This window comes from Electrophorus electricus, chromosome 1 (assembly GCF_041902795.1).
Source record: "Electrophorus electricus isolate QZ-2024a chromosome 1, ASM4190279v1, whole genome shotgun sequence".
Classification (NCBI taxonomy): domain Eukaryota; kingdom Metazoa; phylum Chordata; class Actinopteri; order Gymnotiformes; family Gymnotidae; genus Electrophorus; species Electrophorus electricus.
In genome coordinates this window covers 39,816,451-39,835,374 of record NC_137497.1, presented here as the reverse complement: position 1 = coordinate 39,835,374, position 18,924 = coordinate 39,816,451, and the positions used below count along the sequence as shown (strand labels likewise).

General features: G+C 47.7%; 1 protein-coding gene across 5 annotated transcripts in view; it reads left to right on the top strand.

Annotated features, from left to right (window-relative positions):
* plekhg4b (pleckstrin homology domain containing, family G (with RhoGef domain) member 4B) overlaps positions 1–18,924 on the top strand; it is a 41,501-nt gene that overhangs the window by 17,122 nt on the left and 5,455 nt on the right. For all 5 annotated transcript variants that reach the window (XM_081719468.1, XM_035526611.2, XM_081719458.1 and 2 more), the window contains exons 2-19: positions 620–817; positions 1,954–3,124; positions 5,956–6,153; positions 6,651–6,774; positions 7,777–7,870; positions 9,241–9,327; positions 11,396–11,512; positions 11,628–11,726; positions 11,991–12,133; positions 12,493–12,631; positions 12,997–13,119; positions 13,539–13,700; positions 14,043–14,977; positions 15,426–15,675; positions 16,034–16,123; positions 16,907–17,131; positions 17,490–17,660; positions 18,679–18,856. In XM_081719468.1, coding sequence (XP_081575594.1) covers positions 2,170–3,124; positions 5,956–6,153; positions 6,651–6,774; positions 7,777–7,870; positions 9,241–9,327; positions 11,396–11,512; positions 11,628–11,726; positions 11,991–12,133; positions 12,493–12,631; positions 12,997–13,119; positions 13,539–13,700; positions 14,043–14,977; positions 15,426–15,675; positions 16,034–16,123; positions 16,907–17,131; positions 17,490–17,660; positions 18,679–18,856 — 4,090 coding nt within the window. In that variant the 5' untranslated portion in view covers positions 620–817; positions 1,954–2,169. The remainder of the gene's footprint in view (positions 1–619; positions 818–1,953; positions 3,125–5,955; positions 6,154–6,650; positions 6,775–7,776; positions 7,871–9,240; positions 9,328–11,395; positions 11,513–11,627; positions 11,727–11,990; positions 12,134–12,492; positions 12,632–12,996; positions 13,120–13,538; positions 13,701–14,042; positions 14,978–15,425; positions 15,676–16,033; positions 16,124–16,906; positions 17,132–17,489; positions 17,661–18,678; positions 18,857–18,924) is intronic.

Genomic DNA, 18,924 nt, shown 5'->3' with positions numbered 1-18,924 from the left:
TCATCAACCGAGGAGCAAGTGTACAGGACATGCTCTATGACCTCATGACATCCTAATGTCTGTGCGTGTGTGTGTACACGTGTGGTAGGACAGTGTAGACAACCTCTTTAGTTACTAGTATGAGTGTCAAAACCACATGATCTCCACAACGAAAACAAATAATGTCAGGGCAACCTTGAAGTGTTTTTTTTTTTTTCTCAGTATGAATTTTACAATAACACACACCTCTGATGAGGGTCTCGAGTGTTGCTTTCCTCGTGCTGAACCGAGTACAGTCTGTGAATGCACAGTAGGAGGAGCTGTGTTAATCCCCTGTGTTTACAGATACACTAAAGCTAATGGGCCCATTTTTAAACATATACTTCAAGACATAAAGATGGCTACCAGTAGAAGGAAGTCAAGGCGTTAGTGTCGGCAGCTGGCCTTGATTCATGCCATTCAACTGCTGCCTTCTGTGTCCTGCTAGGTGTGTTAGAACACTGATCCCAAACTATCCCTATAAGCAATGATTCCATGATACTGTGTGTGTTTAATGTAAGGAACTATACCACATCTTTTATGATGACCCGTTTTCCTGTGTGTGTATGCATCTGTGTGTGTGTGTGTCTTTGTGTGTTAGGACACCGAGTCACTGGATAGCTGTATCCAGAGCACACTGTCTGTGTTGTACGCTCCGTTTGGGGCGACGGCCGCCACTGTCCTGTGGCAACTGTTCAGCGTGGTGGAGAGGCAGTACCGTGGCGACGGCCTGCGCTGCTTCCTTGACTTCCTGCTTCCTGCCAAGAGGATTCTGCACACCATCCAGCGGGAGACCTGCGTGAGTGCGGGCCACACACGTGCATGCACACACATATTCACACGAGCACAAATCGTCAAATCGTCTCTGACGTTTGCAGGCGAAGCCCCCTTTGAGAAGAAAACACCTCAGATCTAAAGGGGCACACATGGTTTCTAAGGTTACATAAAAATACAAATATGTTCTTGTTCTTAAAGTAAAAAAGTGTTGTCAGCTCTCATTTGTGGTTTCAGTCTAATATAATTGGTTTATCTGATAAGGATCACCCAAGAAAAGATAATACTGCTGGCTTCAGGCCTTGCAGAGTTGTTGCTGTTGATCTCAACAGTGTGTATCTCCAGCGTCTTGAGGCAGTTAGGAGGAAAATTAAAGTGGGTCAGAGAGACTGTGCCCCTGAACAGGGCAAAAAGAAGCTCCACAGAGCCAGGAGGCATGACGGGTGCAGGGAGCAGGCCTTCCAACACTCTGGCCCCTCCTGTGACCCTGGCAGCAGAGAGCTGTAACCTTACCCTCCCGCATTCAGAGCTCAGGCAATTATCCCACAAACAAAACCGCACAAACGTCCGTTCATTTAATCTGCAGGGAACAGAGTGACAATAGAATCAGTAGTAACGGGGGCGCTTATTACTATTTATTTTTATTATTATTTCAGGTTGTCGTCAGTTTTGCAAGTCCACTGAAAGAGTTCTCGTCTAATATATTTATCTGAATATCTTTGTCACAGACAGGTTCATCGCAAATTCTGCGGAGGTGTTTGGCACCTTACTGCTATGATGAAAGAAAATAGGTGTGACTACAGGTTAGCTGTGTGAGACTCTGTAAACACTGAGTCATTCAAATGGTGCAATCCGTTCTGCCATAAGTACACCCCTGAAGATGCAGCCCAGAGAAATAAGAGAACTTAAGACTTTGAGACTGCGTATCATAGTTTCAATATGAAGAATCAGTTGAATGTATGATCCAGACCAACTGAAAGTGATTTTTTCAGTGTAGATGCAGTACTTTCTCCAAAGTCCTAAGTAAGGAATGAAACCTCGATGGACGTCGTATTTTTAAACTTCAGGTTTTGAACAGAAAGCCTCTTTAATAGATAATTTCTCTGTATGTATGTGATGATGATTGAACTGATTTTTCCTTGTCTGCTGTTCTTTCCTCAGTTGCGCTACCAAGGCCTGCTGCTGTACCACGACGGCTGGCCTCTCTGCATCCATGAGAAGGTGGTTCTGCAGCTAGCCCCCCTGCACAAGGTCCGCCTGAGGCAAGGTGACTTCTACCTGCAGGTGGTTCCTCTGGGCCGCAAGGCCGCCAAGCTGGTGTTAAAATGCCTGTCGGGCAGCGGGCATGCTGTCGCCGAGATCCCTGTGCCCGAGAGCATGTATGGCAGTGTCTTCACCGCTGACTTCCTGCAGAATGTGACCCGCGAACGCAAACTGCAGCCTCTCCAGAACTGCCTGCTGAGCACGGGCGCGGCCGTCTACCGCACCCCGTGGAGGAACGTGGTGAACCCCGTGTTGGCGAGCAGGGCTGGAAGCGGCACCATGCAGCCCCGCCAGCTGGGCGTCTGCGGTGGGAGCTTGCGGGGTCAGCTGGCCACCTGCAGTGACCGCGGTTCCACCGGCACGTTGGACAGCCGCCGGAGCTCGCGGGAGTCACTGGGCTCGCTGGGTGGTGAGTCCACGGCGTCAGCGCCGCCGTTGGGCCGCAGCCCGGCACTCGCCCCGATGAGTGACCCGGAGAAGGGCCCGGCCAGAGGGAGCGGCGGCTCCAGGTGTCTCTCCTTCAGCACGGACCTCAGCAACCCCACCCCGCGCCGGCGCCACCCCCGGGACTCGGCCACCTTCGAGACAAGGAGGCTTTTCCGGAAGTCGTACATGGAGGCGCTGCAAAATCCCATGAACCTGGGCTCCAGCTCCGAGTCCATCCTTGAGACGGGGGGCAGGAAGGCGGGGGGCGGGGAGGCGGGGGGCAAACCCCGGGCCAGGAGCGGCTCGGAGGTGCGCCCCACCCAGCGGGAGTCCCTCCAGCAGAGGTTCTGCTCACGCGGCCGGCTCGGGGGGGACGACTCCCGCGTCGGCCCCACCCTCCTCCCGCTGCATCGCAGCCTCCAGAACGCCGAGCGGCAGAACCAGACTGAGAGGCGTTCCAAATCTCTGGAGCGGACTGGCAAGGCCTCGCAGGTGAAAGGTCACCGGGCACGCTCAGCATCGGGCAGCTCGGGGGGAGGGTCTCCGAGGAAGCTGATGAATGGATATACGCTGCGATTTGGCAAACTTGACCTGGAGGCAGCATTTTCTGCCACAGAGAGCCGTGGAAGCAAAGGAGATTCAGGTAGATACTGTGGTGTTGCCCCATAAAATGCTAACGTAGTTAACAATGGAAGCAGCTGCAGGCCAGACAGCATTAATCAAATCGCAGATGCAGATGTACAGTGTATATGCTTGGAATACCGCTGATACCACTTTGGTTGTCTGACTGGTAGAATGGATATTTTGCTAGTGACCAAGAAACATGAATAAGATAAAATATGTTCTGATTTGAATGGATTTTCTATTATGATACTCGCGGTTTAAAGTCAAATAATATAATTTGTTATTTGCCGCTCTTGGAAGTGGTGTATATCGAGCTCTTCTTTACTCTCGGTTGCCCGTGTCAAAGTGTGTAGCCAGAGGCTCTGAAAAACAGCTCTGCTTTCAGCCTTGTGCTCTGTATTCATTTTCTTGTGTGGTGTCTGTGGTATGTAATTAGCATCGGGGTGGTGGGCAGGGCCTCTGGTGGGGGCGGAGCATGTTGGCAGCCCGCAGCAGAGTTTGACTCGAGGCATGGCATGTTTTACAGCAGTGCGCGTGTGCAGGCTGTGTGCGTGTGCAGGCCGGTGCTGCATGCGTGTTTTGGGCATGTTTTAGTGGCAGGTACGGCCACACCCTGCTGCAGTGACACACACACACACAATGTTTTTTTTTCCTCTATGAATTTCTGTTATGATGTACAGGCCTGCAGGCTATATATAGCTCTGAAGAGAGAGGGAGAGAGGCTATGTTTCTAGAGAAACCACAGTGTTTCCTTTTGCCTTTCCGGCTTGAGAGAAAGTCTGTCCGATGTGCTGCGTCTGCCTTGGGCTGTGTTAGGGTCTGTCTATGTGAAACCTAGTGGTTTCTCTGGCATTTTTTTTTATGTCTTCAGCACATATATGCTATACATTATGCTTCATGTTACCTTCTGTGGGCCTCATTACAAACACACACACAAACACACAGAGAAATGTGTTGTGTGGGCTCTGGCAGAATCCCCCGGAGTGTGTATTGTCCTCTTTGTACTTCAAGGCTCTTTTTCCCACAGTGAGAGTCTCGGAGGCCGCACAGGAAAATCAGGTGGATCAGGTGACCCACCTGTGGGAGGGGCTCTGCGGTGTCCCCACCTGCTCTGCTTCCCACTGCGCCGCTGCTCCCAGACAGATGGGTTGCCTCGCTCATAATGGCCGTCTTTGTGCTGCGGTCCAGCCACGGGGGGACTCTGGAGAAAGCCTTCTCAGCACAGCGCCCCTCGTGAGAGATCTGTTCTAGTCGGAAACCCAAGAGCAGCGGAGGCTGACTTAGACTTTGTCCCCAACACAAACGGCAGGGAACACACAGGCCGTGCTTCTTTAGCGACGGCTCAGCACAGAAGCGCTCGGTGGTGCGAGGAGGCCGAGGAGGCACCTGGAGGAGAGCAGTGGAGGCAGCAGTCATTGTGGTCCACCAGAGCGCATGACTGCAGAGACGTGCTGATTATCAAACTTTCCTAGCCTCTCTGTTCCCCTCTCTATCTCTCTCTCTCTCACGCTCCCTCTCTCTCTCTCTCTCTCTCACTCACTCTCTTTTTCTCTTACCCACCCCCCACCCCTTTTAGTTTCACATTCAAAATATGGTGTGGATTCTTGTGTCATGGTTCTAACACGCCACTGTCTACTTCAGTTAATGGCCTAAACACTGACTTCCCCTTACGCAAATGACCGCTAGAAATGTTTTCAGAAATGTACGATTTTTTTGTTTTAAAATCACTGAACTAATTCAGTAGGAACATGCTTAATGCTCGTTTACCTTGAGTCCATGGATTCTTCGAGCTCTTGCAGTAGATCAGATGCTCCAAGCGTTGGGTTCCGAGTGTCATTCGGAGCAATCGTGGGCCCGGCGGAGTTGTGCATGGGCCTTGGTGCCTGCCTCTCCTCCTGCACGGCGCCGGGAGCTGGAGGAGCAGGCGTGTAGTGTTCAGGTCTGGGGCGTCTGGGCCGTCTGGGCCGTCTGGGCCGTCTGGGCCGTCTGGGGCAGCGCCTGGGGCTCGAGATTCCGGAGAGAGTTCAGGAGTGTCAGCCAATAGCGGGAACTCATCGGCGCCGTCTGCAGGAGCACAGGCAGCATTCCTGAGGCAGAACCCACAGGGCACTCACACTCTCTCTCTCTCACACACACACACACACACACGTGCAAGAACAGACCAGTTGGAGGTGATGATGCCCATCGCTACCATGGAACACAGCTACTTCTGTGCATGTGTGTGCATGTATGTGCAAGTGTATGCATGTGTGTGCATGTGTGTTTCTCGGTTATTTAATGTGAGTGTGTGTGTGCAGCATTTGCGCAAAGAAAGTGACACACCTGGTCGTTGTGTGATGACTCACTTTGGACCAACCACCTAGTTTCTATAGCAGCCCCATCAAAACCTCACAACTCACCTGCTGTGATGCCATGTCTGTGCTTGTATCTTATGTCTTATCCAATCAAATGCCTTATAAGCATACCATATGAGCCATGGAAACATACCACATACAAGTTTTTTTCGAACATATTAGGCTGCTACCTAACAAATAAATAGTTTGAAACTCAGTCTTGAATGATAAAATTGTTGCATTGCAAAGCATTCATTCAAAATGTGTCCTCAGTACAGCCAAAACCTTCAACAAGAGTAGTATAGTTGTTGCTAAGGCTACACCTATCAGGATTACATTTTTCATTTCATTCATTAAAACTAGAATAATGATTGAGATTTAGAGCATTATTGTTAACCCCACAAAGACGTCTTAAGATGATCCACATCATTTTTCGCTGCAGCTCATGTTTTACGTCTGTGGTCCCTTCCCTCTTGCCGTAGCCGTGATATGTATGTGACATGTATGTGTGTGACAGAGCTTCCCGACTCGCCCGCCGTCTCAGAATCCAGAAGAGGCAGCAGTGGCGGAGAAGATTCCCCCAGACCTTCACTTCACTTCTCCATCTCCGCTCCGCTCTCTGTAGTGCCCTCTACTGGCTGTGGCCTGTCACTGCCTTCCCTGCTCTCGCAGGTCAACCTGGGGCTGCTGGACTCTGGCGCGGTCACTCTGCTCGGTGAGCTGACTGCCAGGGGGGCCCATGGGGGAGAAGCGTTTGGGTTTACACTCTCTCCTTACATGTGCTGGATCCTGTTCAGACACGCGATAGGCTCACACAGTGCTACTGACACAGCTTTATGCGGAAGATTGTGTGTCGAAGGTCTAAAGTGGTGAAACGACTGTGTGGGAGCTGGCAGATCACTAGATGAATGACCCTCCTACCTAGGGAGTCTGAAGCTGCTTTTTTATAGGAAATTCATTGGTTTTATGTCATGTATGATTGCCAGCCCTTCCTCTGGGTTGTCTAATAAACAAATTATTTTTATGGTTATTAAGCATATCTGAGTAACCACATTGTATTTCACTAGAAGTGCTCACGCTGTATGATTAGTAGTGTTGCTACAGAGTGAATTTACCTTTATTACTTCAGCTGGAGGCGAGTCTAGGAGAGTGTTGTGGAATTGGTTTATATAAGTGTCTCTCTCTCACGTTTTCTCTCTCTTTTGGGTACAGGTAACCAGGACCGTGCTGGACATTCTCTGCTGCAGGTGTGCATGAGGAACCGGGTGTGGACAGACGAGAGCTTTACCTCCAGAGAGTTTGTCTGTCTACTGGGCTACTACTGCTCCACACTTCGGTAAGAACAAACATACATACATGCACACACGCATGCGCGCCCGCACACACACACACACACACTGACTTACACACACACAAATGTTCACATACACACATGCATGCGCGTACACACACACACGCGCGCGCATGCACACACACATTAAAACACATACACATATACACACAAAAAACACACCCATATTTCCAAACACAATTCAGACCACTACTCGTCTTGATACTTCCTGTGTTGATGTCAGTGTGTATCTCACGACCATCTCTTTGTTCCAGTATATCAGTTTTTAGTGTGCGTGAAATGATACAAATTTTTCATCACATTTTAAGACAGCAAAGCAAGAGGTGTAATAAGTGAAAACGTAATTCTAGATTTACTGCACTATGCACAGCGTCTGTCACAAAAGCTATGTTCTCATTTTTAGTGTATGAGCAGGAATCCTCATAATCCTCTGACACACTCACGAAAGACTCGCTAATTAGTTTTTATAGGGGAAAACAAACAAACTGTTTTGGAAAAACACAAATAAAACAGGAAATCAGGTTGTCAGGACCAACATTGGAGGCTACTGATGTAAAATTGACTCCAATCCATGAATTTACCTGACGCTTTTATCCAAAGCGACTTACAATTATGAGTGAGTACAAGTTGAGCAATTGAGGTTAAGGGTCTTGCTCAGGGGCCCAACAGTGTGTTCATGTGTGCATGTGTGTTTGTGTGTGTATGCGCGTGGGTGCTCATGCATTTGTCTGCGTGTGTGTGTGTGCGTGCATGTATGTGTACGTTTGCGTGTGTGTATGCGCATGCTTGTTTGTATGTGAACATTGAGTGTGTATGTGAGTGCATGTGTGTGTGCATGTGCATTTGCCTGTGTGTCTGTGCATGCATTTGTGTGTGGGTGTTTGTGTGTGTACGTGCTTACCTGCATGCGTCTGTGCATGTGTGTGCACGTGTGTGTGAGAGGGTTTTGTGGTCAGAAGAGTGAAGGTTACCTCTTCCTGTTATCAGAAAGGAGAAGATGGATCTGGGGCTGACTGTGCTTGTGGACACACGGAGGCAGCAGGCCAGCCCGGCGCTTTTCTCAGCTCTGGCTCAGCTTAAGGTGAAAATGCCCACACAGACTCACTTGTGTGCAACCGCAAACTCATGTTACACATACATACATATTTAGATATGTGCATATCTATGTCCACCTACATGCATGTGCCTAAACACACACACACACACACACACACACACACACACACACACACACACACACACACACACACACATCCACACATACACACATACACACACAACAATAGGGGTTTATAAGCCCTATCACTGACTGAATCTTTTCTTAAAAGGTTGTTCTTAAGACGGAGGGATTTGCGTATCAGCTGTGGTTGCTCACTATCCTGCTAAGACTCTGTCTCCCACCTTACTGAACTTCACCAGTGCTTACCTTCCAGGGGCATGCGTGACTTAGACTCAGCCTTTGTAAACAATAGCCTCTGTTTCTGGGTCAGATCCATAGATCAGACCCATAGACTGCAGTGGTGCTGGCGAGTCTTCTCCGCTGTGTTATATAGAAGCCTCATCCTGAGGGAGTTTCACACACTGCTTGTTCCTGCTTGCCCCTGAAGCAGAGTGAGGGACTGGTCTTAACTCGCTCATAATGGCCCACACAGAGAGGCAATCAACCCACCTTGAGAGGCTGTCAAAAACGATAGGAAGACGTGTAAATGTACATGTTCAGTGGTACCAGTGTGGAACGCATGCAGTGTTCATAAACAGTTACTGCTGTTTGTGACATGTAACATGCAGTGTTCATAAACAGTTACTGCTGTGTGTGACATGTAACATGCAGTGTTCATAAACAGTTACTGCTGTTTGTGACATGTAACATGCAGTGTTCATAAACAGTTACTGCTGTGTGTGACATGTAACATGCAGTGTTCATAAACAGTTACTGCTGTTTGTGACATGTAACATGCAGTGTTCATAAACAGTTACTGCTGTGTGTGACATGTAACATGCAGTGTTCATAAACAGTTACTGCTGTGTGTGACATGTAACATGCAGTGTTCATAAACAGTTACTGCTGTGTGTGACATGTAACATGCAGTGTTCATAAACAGTTACTGCTGTGTGTGACATGTAACATGCAGTGTTCATAAACAGTTACTGCTGTTTGTGACATGTAACATGCAGTGTTCATAAACAGTTACTGCTGTGTGTGACATGTAACATGCAGTGTTCATAAACAGTTACTGCTGTGTGTGACATGTAACATGCAGTGTTCATAAACAGTTACTGCTGTGTGTGACATGTAACATGCAGTGTTCATAAACAGTTACTGCTGTGTGTGACATGTAACATGCAGTGTTCATAAACAGTTACTGCTGTGTGTGACATGTAACATGCAGTGTTCATAAACAGTTACTGCTGTGTGTGACATGTAACATGCAGTGTTCCTTCTTTCTCCAGGCTCATCTCCCTAACGCACTTTCCTCAGTTTTGTTGCTCGTGGACAAAGACACCTCTATCAAACTCGAGAGGAATTTTCCCATTCCAGTGAGTAGATGAATACTTTAAAACACACCAGAGTGAAATATAAATGTGCGGAGATCTTATAACTCAAAACATGCAGCAAAACAAATACTGAAAAACTAAAATAGGATTTGACCTTGACGCTAGTCAGAGAACAGTGTGTGTGTGTGTGAATGAGTCAGTGTAAGTCTGTTTGGTGGAGGTATATTTGGCATTTGATTGGCAAAGAAGCGATGAGAGACAGAGACAGAGAATTATGCTGGAATTCCAGTATGATTTGTTACACTGAGCAGTAAGAGGCAGGACACAAACACTGAGAGGCGCGACCTTTATTGGGGGCAAATCCATATTCACTGTCACACAGTCGGGAAGCCAGCCAATCAGAAAGAGCAACACAACCTGAATCCGTTACAAATGTACAAAACAAAACACGAAAACTAAACATTGGTTTATCAGAGTATGAAACATAGGACAGGCTAACAGTGAAACAGGCAAACAAGTAAATAGAACACAGAAGCACACCATGAAGACATGGAATATAATACCTCTAATAATGACCAGCAACAAGAGAGGAAAACACAGGGCTTGAATACACAGAGTAATGAGGGCCAAAGACATACAGGTGAGGCCAGTAAAGAGCGGAGGGGCTAAACCAGGAACGGAATCAAAACAAAAGAACACATGACCGGTTGCCAAGGGAACCTTGACACCAGAGGATGGGAACTGTGACATGTCTGTGAATTCTGTTCTTTCTAAAAGTCTGAAACATCACTAACATTAAGCTCTCTTTCAAAATACATTTCTAATTAAACAAGCTGAAGTGAGAAAAGTGAAATAAAAAGAAATCAAGAAGTAATACACATAATACAGTATTAGAGTATGCTGTAATACCCAGCAGAGACGTGGTTAGAGTATTAGAGTATGCTGTAATACCCGGGAGAGACGTGGTTAGAGTATTAGAGTATGCTGTAATACCCAGGAGAGACGTGGTTAGAGTATTAGAGTATGCTGTAATACCCGAGAGAGACGTGGTTAGAGTATTATAGTATGCTGTAATACCTGGGAGAGACGTGGTTAGAGTATTAAAGTATGCTGTAATACCTGAGAGAGACGTGGTTAGAGTATTAGAGTATGCTGTAATACCCGGGAAAGACGTGGTTAGAGTATTAGAGTATGCTGTAATACCCGGGAGAGATGTGGTTAGAGTATTAGAGTATGCTGTAATACCTGGGAGAGACGTGGTTAGAGTTTGCTGTAATACCCTGGAGAGACGTGGTTAGAGTATTAGAGTATGCTGTAATACCTGGGAGAGACGTGGTTAGAGTATTAGAGTATGCTGTAATACCTGAGAGAGACGTGGTTAGAGTATAAGAGTATGCTGTAATACCCGAGAGAGACGTGGTTAGAGCATTAGAGTATGCTGTAATACCTGAGAGAGACGTGGTTAGAGTATTAGAGTATGCTGTAATACCCGAGAGAGACGTGGTTAGAGTATAAGAGTATGCTGTAATACCCGAGAGAGACGTGGTTAGAGCATTAGAGTATGCTGTAATACCCGAGAGAGACGTGGTTAGAGTATTAGAGTATGCTGTAATACCTGGGAGAGACGTGGTTAGAGTATGCTGTAATACCTGAGAGAGACGTGGTTAGAGTATTAGAGTATGCTGTAATACCCGAGAGAGACGTGGTTAGAGTATTAAAGTATGCTGTAATACCCGAGAGAGACGTGGTTAAAGTATTAAAGTATGCTGTAATACCCGAGAGAGACGTGGTTAGAGTATTAGAGAATGCTGTAATACCTGGGAGAGACGTGGTTAGAGTATGCTGTAATACCTGAGATAGACATGGTTAGAGTATTAGAGTATGCTGTAATACCCGGAAGAGATGTGGTTAGAATACTAGAGTATGCTGTAATACCCTGGAGAGACGTGGTTAGAGTATTAAAGTATGCTGTAATACCCGGAAGAGACGTGGTTAGAGTATTAGAGTATGCTGTAATACCTGGGAGAGATGTAGTTAGAGTATGCTGTAATACCCGAGAGAGACATGTCTGGAGTAATACATGCTCTGTCTGACTCCGTGTGATTTCCAGTGTGAAGTCTTGTCCTCCCTGAAGGCTCTGCAAAAGTATGTTGATTCCTCTCAGCTCACGAGCGACCTGGATGGCACTTTCTCCTACTCCCACGGCCACTTTGTCCAGTTCAGACAGGTAAGCCCCGGAGCTCCTCACACGTCCTTCATCAGCTGCCTGAGGGTGCTCACAGTCCACGCTGCTGGGGAGGTGTGCTGTCTTTGCTGAGCTCACTGTGGTGTTTGATCCGTAGAAAATGGAGCAGTTCAGCAGCAGCTGTACATCGGCCATCTCGTCCCTCAGGCGGTCTATCGATGTCCTGAACAGCAGCAGCAGTCTGGACACCGCCAAGGTCAAACCCAACCCATCCATAGCTGAACACACACCTGTGACTTTGAGTTAGAAAGCAGATTGGCTTGAAGGACTGATTTTCTGGAGATCATTGAGACCTGCTCCTTCATCACTGCTGAAAGGCCACATCAGTAATATACTCCAGAATATGTTATTATCCACTTCCAGACAATCAGTCATGTATTCCTCATCAGGGCTCTGTCTTAGTGGTTGTAAGTTAAGATGAACCTGGGGAACTTTAGCTGACCCTGTGTGTGGTCCACAGGAGGTGGAGGAGATGATAAGTCAGCAGAAGAAGCTGATGAGGAGCGTGCTGGAGGACTCGCACCTGAACTGCCTGCGCCTGGAGGGGGGCACCTTCCTAGCACGGGCCAGGAAGGAAGAGGCGTGTGAGATCGAGAGCTACAGGTGCGAATTATGAGACATAATAGTCTCACCTGTCTGAGTGTTTAAAAGAGACTATTCACCTGCACTAACAGAAGCAATGGCGTAGCTGACTGAGCTGCATGTGCTCTATTCTGTGTAATTTAGGGTGTTCTGCAATTGTGTCAATTGTGTAAAGACTGAATCCACAAGGCTAAACCAATGGAAGCAATTGTGGCTGCTGCCTGGTTGGAGTGAAACCCTGCAGCTACACCAACCCTTTACTAATAAGACTCGTCACTCCTGGCATATACAGCCTGATCATAACATTAGGGTACTTTTGGGACAGCAGTACTCGGTTCTGCTGAAGTGGCAGTTGTAACTAGTCTTGCACGGTCATGCAGAGACGCTGTGGACATGGCGTGCGCACTGTACAACCAGATGGATGAAGAGGTTCACAAGCTCGTCATCCTGTCCAACAAATCCCTCCAGCAGCTGGAGAACCTGCTGGAGCTGCGCACCGTCCAGGAGGAGAGTGAGCGGGTGAGGAAGCTGGATTAAAGGAGCACTTCAATCAGAAATCGCTAATGTTGCTAATGATGAATGAAAACTCTTTGGGAATCTGTTAGCATAGTCACATCTGTATTAAACTAACTTGTCCCCACTGCCATAGGCAGGCAATATGAGAACCAAACAGGGAAATGAACTACAGTTTACACTGGAGGCCACCTGGTCAAATCTGGGAATTTAAGTCTGAGGCATCTTTTGACTTTTGTTTTACTTTGCTACATAAATAATATTCTAGGTGGCATGGATTAACCATTGTGCTGGACTATTCCACTCTGGCTGTCCCTCAACAATGCTACAGTAGTCCAGTAATCTCATTTTTCTGCTGGACATCTGATCAGATTAAGTGCTGGTTCAGCATGGAGGGGGAGAAGAACCTGGCTCCACTGGACTCTCTGAGCTTCACGCTTGGATCCCTGCAGGAGATGCGGCAAAGTCTGGGCCAGTTCACAGAGGAGGCAGCGGTGAGCTCACAACGTCATCCCCAGAGCACATAACCCCACATACTCTAATTTAATCTGAGAGTTTTATACAAGAACTTAAACATTTCTGTGTAGACTATATCAGTTGGTTAATAGTAAATTAACATTGATGATGTTCTACAATTAGACTTAATCTATGTAGAAACTTTTCTTCCAATTTAAGTATTGCCCTTGTCCACTTGGGGCGTTCCTGTATTTCGCTGTGTGTGTGTGTACGTGTGTACGTGTGTACGTGTGTACGTGTGTACGTGTGTGTGTGTGTGTGTGTGTGTGTGTGTGTGTGTGTATGCGTGCGTGTATGTGTATGTTTGTGTGTGTGTATGCGCATGCTTGTGCGTATGTGAACATTTGTGTGTGTGTGTGTGTGTGTGTGTGTGTGTGTGTGTGTGTGTTGTGAGCAGCTACAGCAGAAGCAGGCTGTGGCACTCCTGCAGGACTCCAGGCATGCATCCAGCTCAGCATTACTGGATCTGACAGAGTACACCAACTCTGTGCTGCAGCATGCAGACACACGCAGGCATGAGCTCCAGATCCTGGTCACCCTCTATGAGTTCTATGACTCGGTAAAGGTTACCCTTCACACAAATACTTGCTACTTACACCATGGCTAAATGGGAAATGAAAGAGAACTTTTCACACGACTAAAAATACCAGTGTGTCTAATTCAGAGTCAGTATAAAAAAGACTGTGATTTCCTGTTTCCAGTCTATATTAGAGGTACTTTATTTACAGTCCTTTATTTGTTTTCTATGTCACCCTATTCTTCATTTACATTTGCATTAACATGTTGACAGTACTTTTACAATGACACTACATCAGGCATGAGTGTGAACAGGTTGGCCATTACCAGTGTCAGGGTCATATGATCCAAATACAAATGACCTGGTCAAACTTCTTTTGCGCAGGCTGACCAGTGGGTGGCGCACTGCCAGGATTACTTTCAGCACGTGTGCCTGACGGAGAGCGGGGCTAAACTCTCCCCCGAGGTCCTGCAGATCTTGCGGGAATACCACAGCGAGGCAACCAAGTTCTCCCTGGAGAATTTCAGCTCTCTGAATGAGACGGTGGCCACGCTGGGCAGCCCGCGGGAGCTGCAGCAGTGGAATCTCGTTTGGATGAAGTGTCAGAGCACCAGGCGGCAGCTGGAGGAGGCGCTGGTGGGAGAGCCGGAGGCCGAGCCCGACTCCGACACCACGCCTCCCTGCCCCCGTGGACCTCCAGAGCCTGCCGGCAAGCCTGGGTCCACCACCCCACCACCAGCTGATGGAACCAGCAAGCCCCTGCAGCTGCAGGGTGGGGAGGGCAGCTCTTCCAGTTGCCTCCCCGGGACCCCGCCCCAGGTGCCCCGACTCACGTTGGCGTTAGACTTGGAGGACGGAAAGCCCCGCTCCGCGGGTCCCTTCTCCGAGGGCGACTCCCCGTTCCTGAGCTCGCATTTCCCCTTTCTGCCGGAGGGTGACGAGCTCTCGCCCTCGCTCTTCGACGACACAGACAGCGACTGCACCGTGGACTCCTCGTACTCATGCCGCTCGGAGCCGACATGCTCGCCGGCGGCACGCCACCGCCGGCCGCCGCTGAAGAAGATCATGAAGAAGACAGTGAGCTATGAGCTGGCACCACGGGACCGCGGGCACTCGGACACCAGCCACAACAGCTACACTGGGGTCTACATCAAAGGCCTGGAGGTCACTAACAACGTGTGCGTGGAGAAGAAGCTCCAGAGGTCAGATGTGAAGAGTCCACCGCTCATTCGCAGCACGTGTCTCTCCTCTTCCTCCCCCTCCTCCTCCCCTAGAGTTCACTGCCGAATCACTGAAGTAGAGACCAAGAGACAGAGCAGGTTAGGCAGATTCTGCACACATTCTCTGATGTGATATTGATTGATTAATTGCTTGATGGATGGATGGATGGATGGATGGATGGATGGATGGATGGATGGATGGATGGATGGATGGATGGAAAATCCATTATTTTCATTCCATTACATGTGGACCATTCAAGGTTTGAGGGCCCCTCAGTTCACATTTCTGTTTTGTTTTTAGCTTTTAAAAACCCAGTGCAGGTGCACTGTTCCTGACCCAGGAGTGGGCAGGGCTGGAACAGACCAAAACAGTGGGATGGAGGGGCCAGGCTGGATGGGGCAGTCTGGAGGGGCCAGTCTGGAGGGGCCAGTCTGGATGCCTCTACAGTTGCTGCCTGGTTCACTGAGCTCCATATAAAGCCTATGTTTGATGGAACCCTGTTTTTGATCACAAGCCTTTCCTCCCCGTGTTATCTCTCTGCTTCAGTAAAATCCAGCACATCATGGATGAGATGATCTCCACAGAGAGGGAGTACGTGCGCTCCCTGGCCTACGTCATCGAGCACTACTACCCTGAGATGGAGAGGCCGGACCTGCCGCAGGATCTGAGAGCCAAGCGCAGCATCATCTTCGGGAACTTGGAGAAGCTGTGTGACTTCCACGGCCAGTACTTCCTGAAGGACCTGGAGCAATGTGCCCACTCCCCGCTTTCCATCAGCGGCTGCTTCCTGCGCCACGTGAGTTTGGCCCACCCGGCGCCTGCGTTGTGGAGAAGGCTTCCACTGCGATTGATGCACTACCCTCACAAAGGCCTCAAATCTCATGCAAGCTCTCATCACACCTTTGCACTGACCTTTTTGACACTGGCCAACCTAAAAGGCAGCATGCAACATCTTGCGATGTGTTCAGTGCATGGGTGATTGTTAGAAGGGTGTAGAATGTACTCCCCCTTTTTCGCACTGGTTCATTTGGCTTGTTGGTTCTTTTACTGGACGTTTCAAAGCCAGATGGCATCAGGTAAATGTTGGGCTGGGTTGGAGCTGGTTTGTTTGGAAGGTCCTCGGGCATAACAGTAACCGCATGTCTCATTGGTAGGAGGAGCAGTTCGGCATGTACGCGCTGTACAGCAAAAATAAACCTCGCTCGGACGTCCTGCTCTCCAGCCACGGCAACAGCTTCTTCAAGGTGAGTCTCTGCTGCCTGCAGAATCGCACACAGGTAGGACTCAGCTAAACTCAGGCATGATTCAGCTAAACACAGGTATGACTCGGTTAAACCTTAAAGCAGTCTTAGAGCAGACAGTCCACAGGAACAGTGAACAGGCAAATTTTCCGGTGTGTGACTCAAATGATATTTATGATAATAGCTCATAATATATCCTTTTCTTTAAGGATCACATATCACTGTGTGAAATCGGTGCTCTCTCCTAATGTCTATTATTTGCCCGGTGTTATTAAATGAGTTCGGGTAAAGTAACTCTCTACTTGAGTATTCTTTTTAACAGATACTTTCTTACTTTTACTTAAGTAATCATTTAAATGGCTACATTTACTTCTACTTGAGTAATTATTATTTTAAAGTAACAGTACTTTTACTTGAGTACAGTTTTTGGCTACCCTACCCACCTCTGTTAATAAAGTTTATATCCTTGCTGTGAGTGGTTCAGATGGCTCTGTAGTTGTGCTCTGATTGTAGTTGTGCTCTTATTGTAGATTGTAGTGCTTTCTCCTAGCCAATACCAGCCAGTCGAGGGTGCATACAGAAGTACGCAGAATTAGACTCCAGTTATGTTCATCTGCCTTCTGTCATTAAGGGGCAGCTAGAAAAAGTGTGACAGAGGAGGGTTAGATTGCCTGGTGGGATTGGAGGAGCGACGGGAGAGACCTGGGTAACAATAAAAAAAAAACTCTTAGACAAGACGTGTCATGGCCATGTTGGAAACCTCCACTCTACCTGTGCTGTATCCAGAACAAGCAGGTGCAGCTGGAGGATAAGATGGACCTGGCCTCTTACCTGCTGAAGCCAGTCCAGCGGATGAGCAAGTATGCCCTGCTCCTGAAGGACCTGATCAAGGAGTGCAGCCAATCACAAGAGCAGGAGCTCACTGACCTCAGGACTGCTGAGGAGATGGTCAAGTTCCAGCTGCGCCATGGCAATGACCTGCTGGCCATGGACGCCATCCGCGGGTGCGATGTAAGCGGCAGAAATGGTGTCTCCTGGGCGGTTGGGGGTTGAATACAAAGAGTTCGTGCAACATTGGTTGAATGTATTGTATGAGCAGCTTGAAGTCATGATGGATTCTGAATAGATTTCTGAAAAGCTTTAGCCTTTGCTTATAGTTAGATAACTCTGACAACTCAGAAATGAACCTGAATGATAAGAGACAGACACACATTTGAGCTGGTTTGCTGAGTTAATAGAAACCGATGGCGTAGACTCGGTTTTTTGTTTATATTGTATGTATTAGATTACCAAAAGAAGACAGGTAATAAAAGAATATTTAAGTATTTAGTTGGTACTGAGGTTATTTTTGGTTTGTTTGTTTCTGTAGGTAAATCTGAAAGAACAGGGACAACTGAGATGCCAGGATGAATTTATCGTGTGGTGTGGACGCAGGAAGTACCCGCGACGTGTATTTCTGTTCGAGGACCTCATCCTCTTCAGCAAGACTAAAAAGATTGAGGGGGGATATGACATCTACATCTATAAACAGTCTTTCAAGGTACCAGGCACACAGTGTCTTCAGTTTCTGTTCCCCATATGTGAAGTGAGAATGTGATATCTGTTCCTGTGTGCAGTGAGAGAGTGTGACCTGTGACTTTCTGCAGGGGCAGATTTGGCATTTGGCATTTCTGGGCATTTCCACGCTGTACAATCTTTATCTCTCTTCTTACTGCAGTCAGAACTGAAGCATCCTGGTTTCTTTTACTTAATTTTCTTCCTTTCGTTTTATAATGGGCACCGCTATAAGGCAAGGTTGTATTGCAGAGTCCCAGTTAGCTAGCTAGCATGTACCGGTATCTCTCTGGTGTTGAACAAGGAAAGAATGAATGTGTATAATCGTTTTTTTTTCCATTTTTCAGCCAACTGCTTGTGGTCAACAAGGGTCCCCCTGAGCTCTGGGGCCCCACACATTTGCATGCTTTGCGTAGTGGTAAAACTCACCACTGTCTACAGAGTGAGAGTGTAGTGTTCTCCTCTCTGGTGGAAATGTGTGATCTGTTCACATTAGGAGTGAGAAAGAGTAACCTGTGCTGTATGGAGTGAAAATGTGACCTGTTCCTGTATGAAGTCTGAGAGTGATCTGGTCCTATATGGAGTGTGAAAATGTGATCCCTTCCTGAATGGAGTGAGAGAGTGATCTGTTTCTTTATAGAGTGAGAAAGACTAACCCATTCCTGTATGGAGCGGGAAAGAGTGTGATAAGTTCTATATGAAGTTAGAAGGTGATCTGTTCCTGTATAGAGGGAAAAGCAATGACCCATTCCTATATGGAGTGAGAGAGAGAGTGATCTGTTCCTGAATAGAGTGAGAGAGACTGACCCAATCTTATGGAATGAGAGAGAGTATGATCTATTCCTGTGTGGAGTGAGAGAAAAGCTGTTCCTTTAAAGAAAGGAACTTATTTTTACTGCATGGAGTGAGAGAGTGATCTGTTCTTGTATAGAATGTGTGTGAGAGAAAGTGATCTCTTCATATATGGAATGAGAGAGAGTGATCTTTTCTTAAATTCCCTGCAGACAGCAGAGATTGGCATGACGGAGAACGTGGGTGACAGTGGCCTGCGTTTCGAGATCTGGTTCCGCCGCAGGAAGTCCCAGGACACGTTCATCCTGCAGGCCAGCTCGGCTGAGAACAAGGCTGCCTGGACCACCATCATCGGCAAAATCCTTTGGAGACAGGCACTAAGAAACCGAGGTCAGACAGGGGTCACAGCCCCCTGGGTTTTCACTGTGCACCACATTTTTACAATTGTGTTAAACATT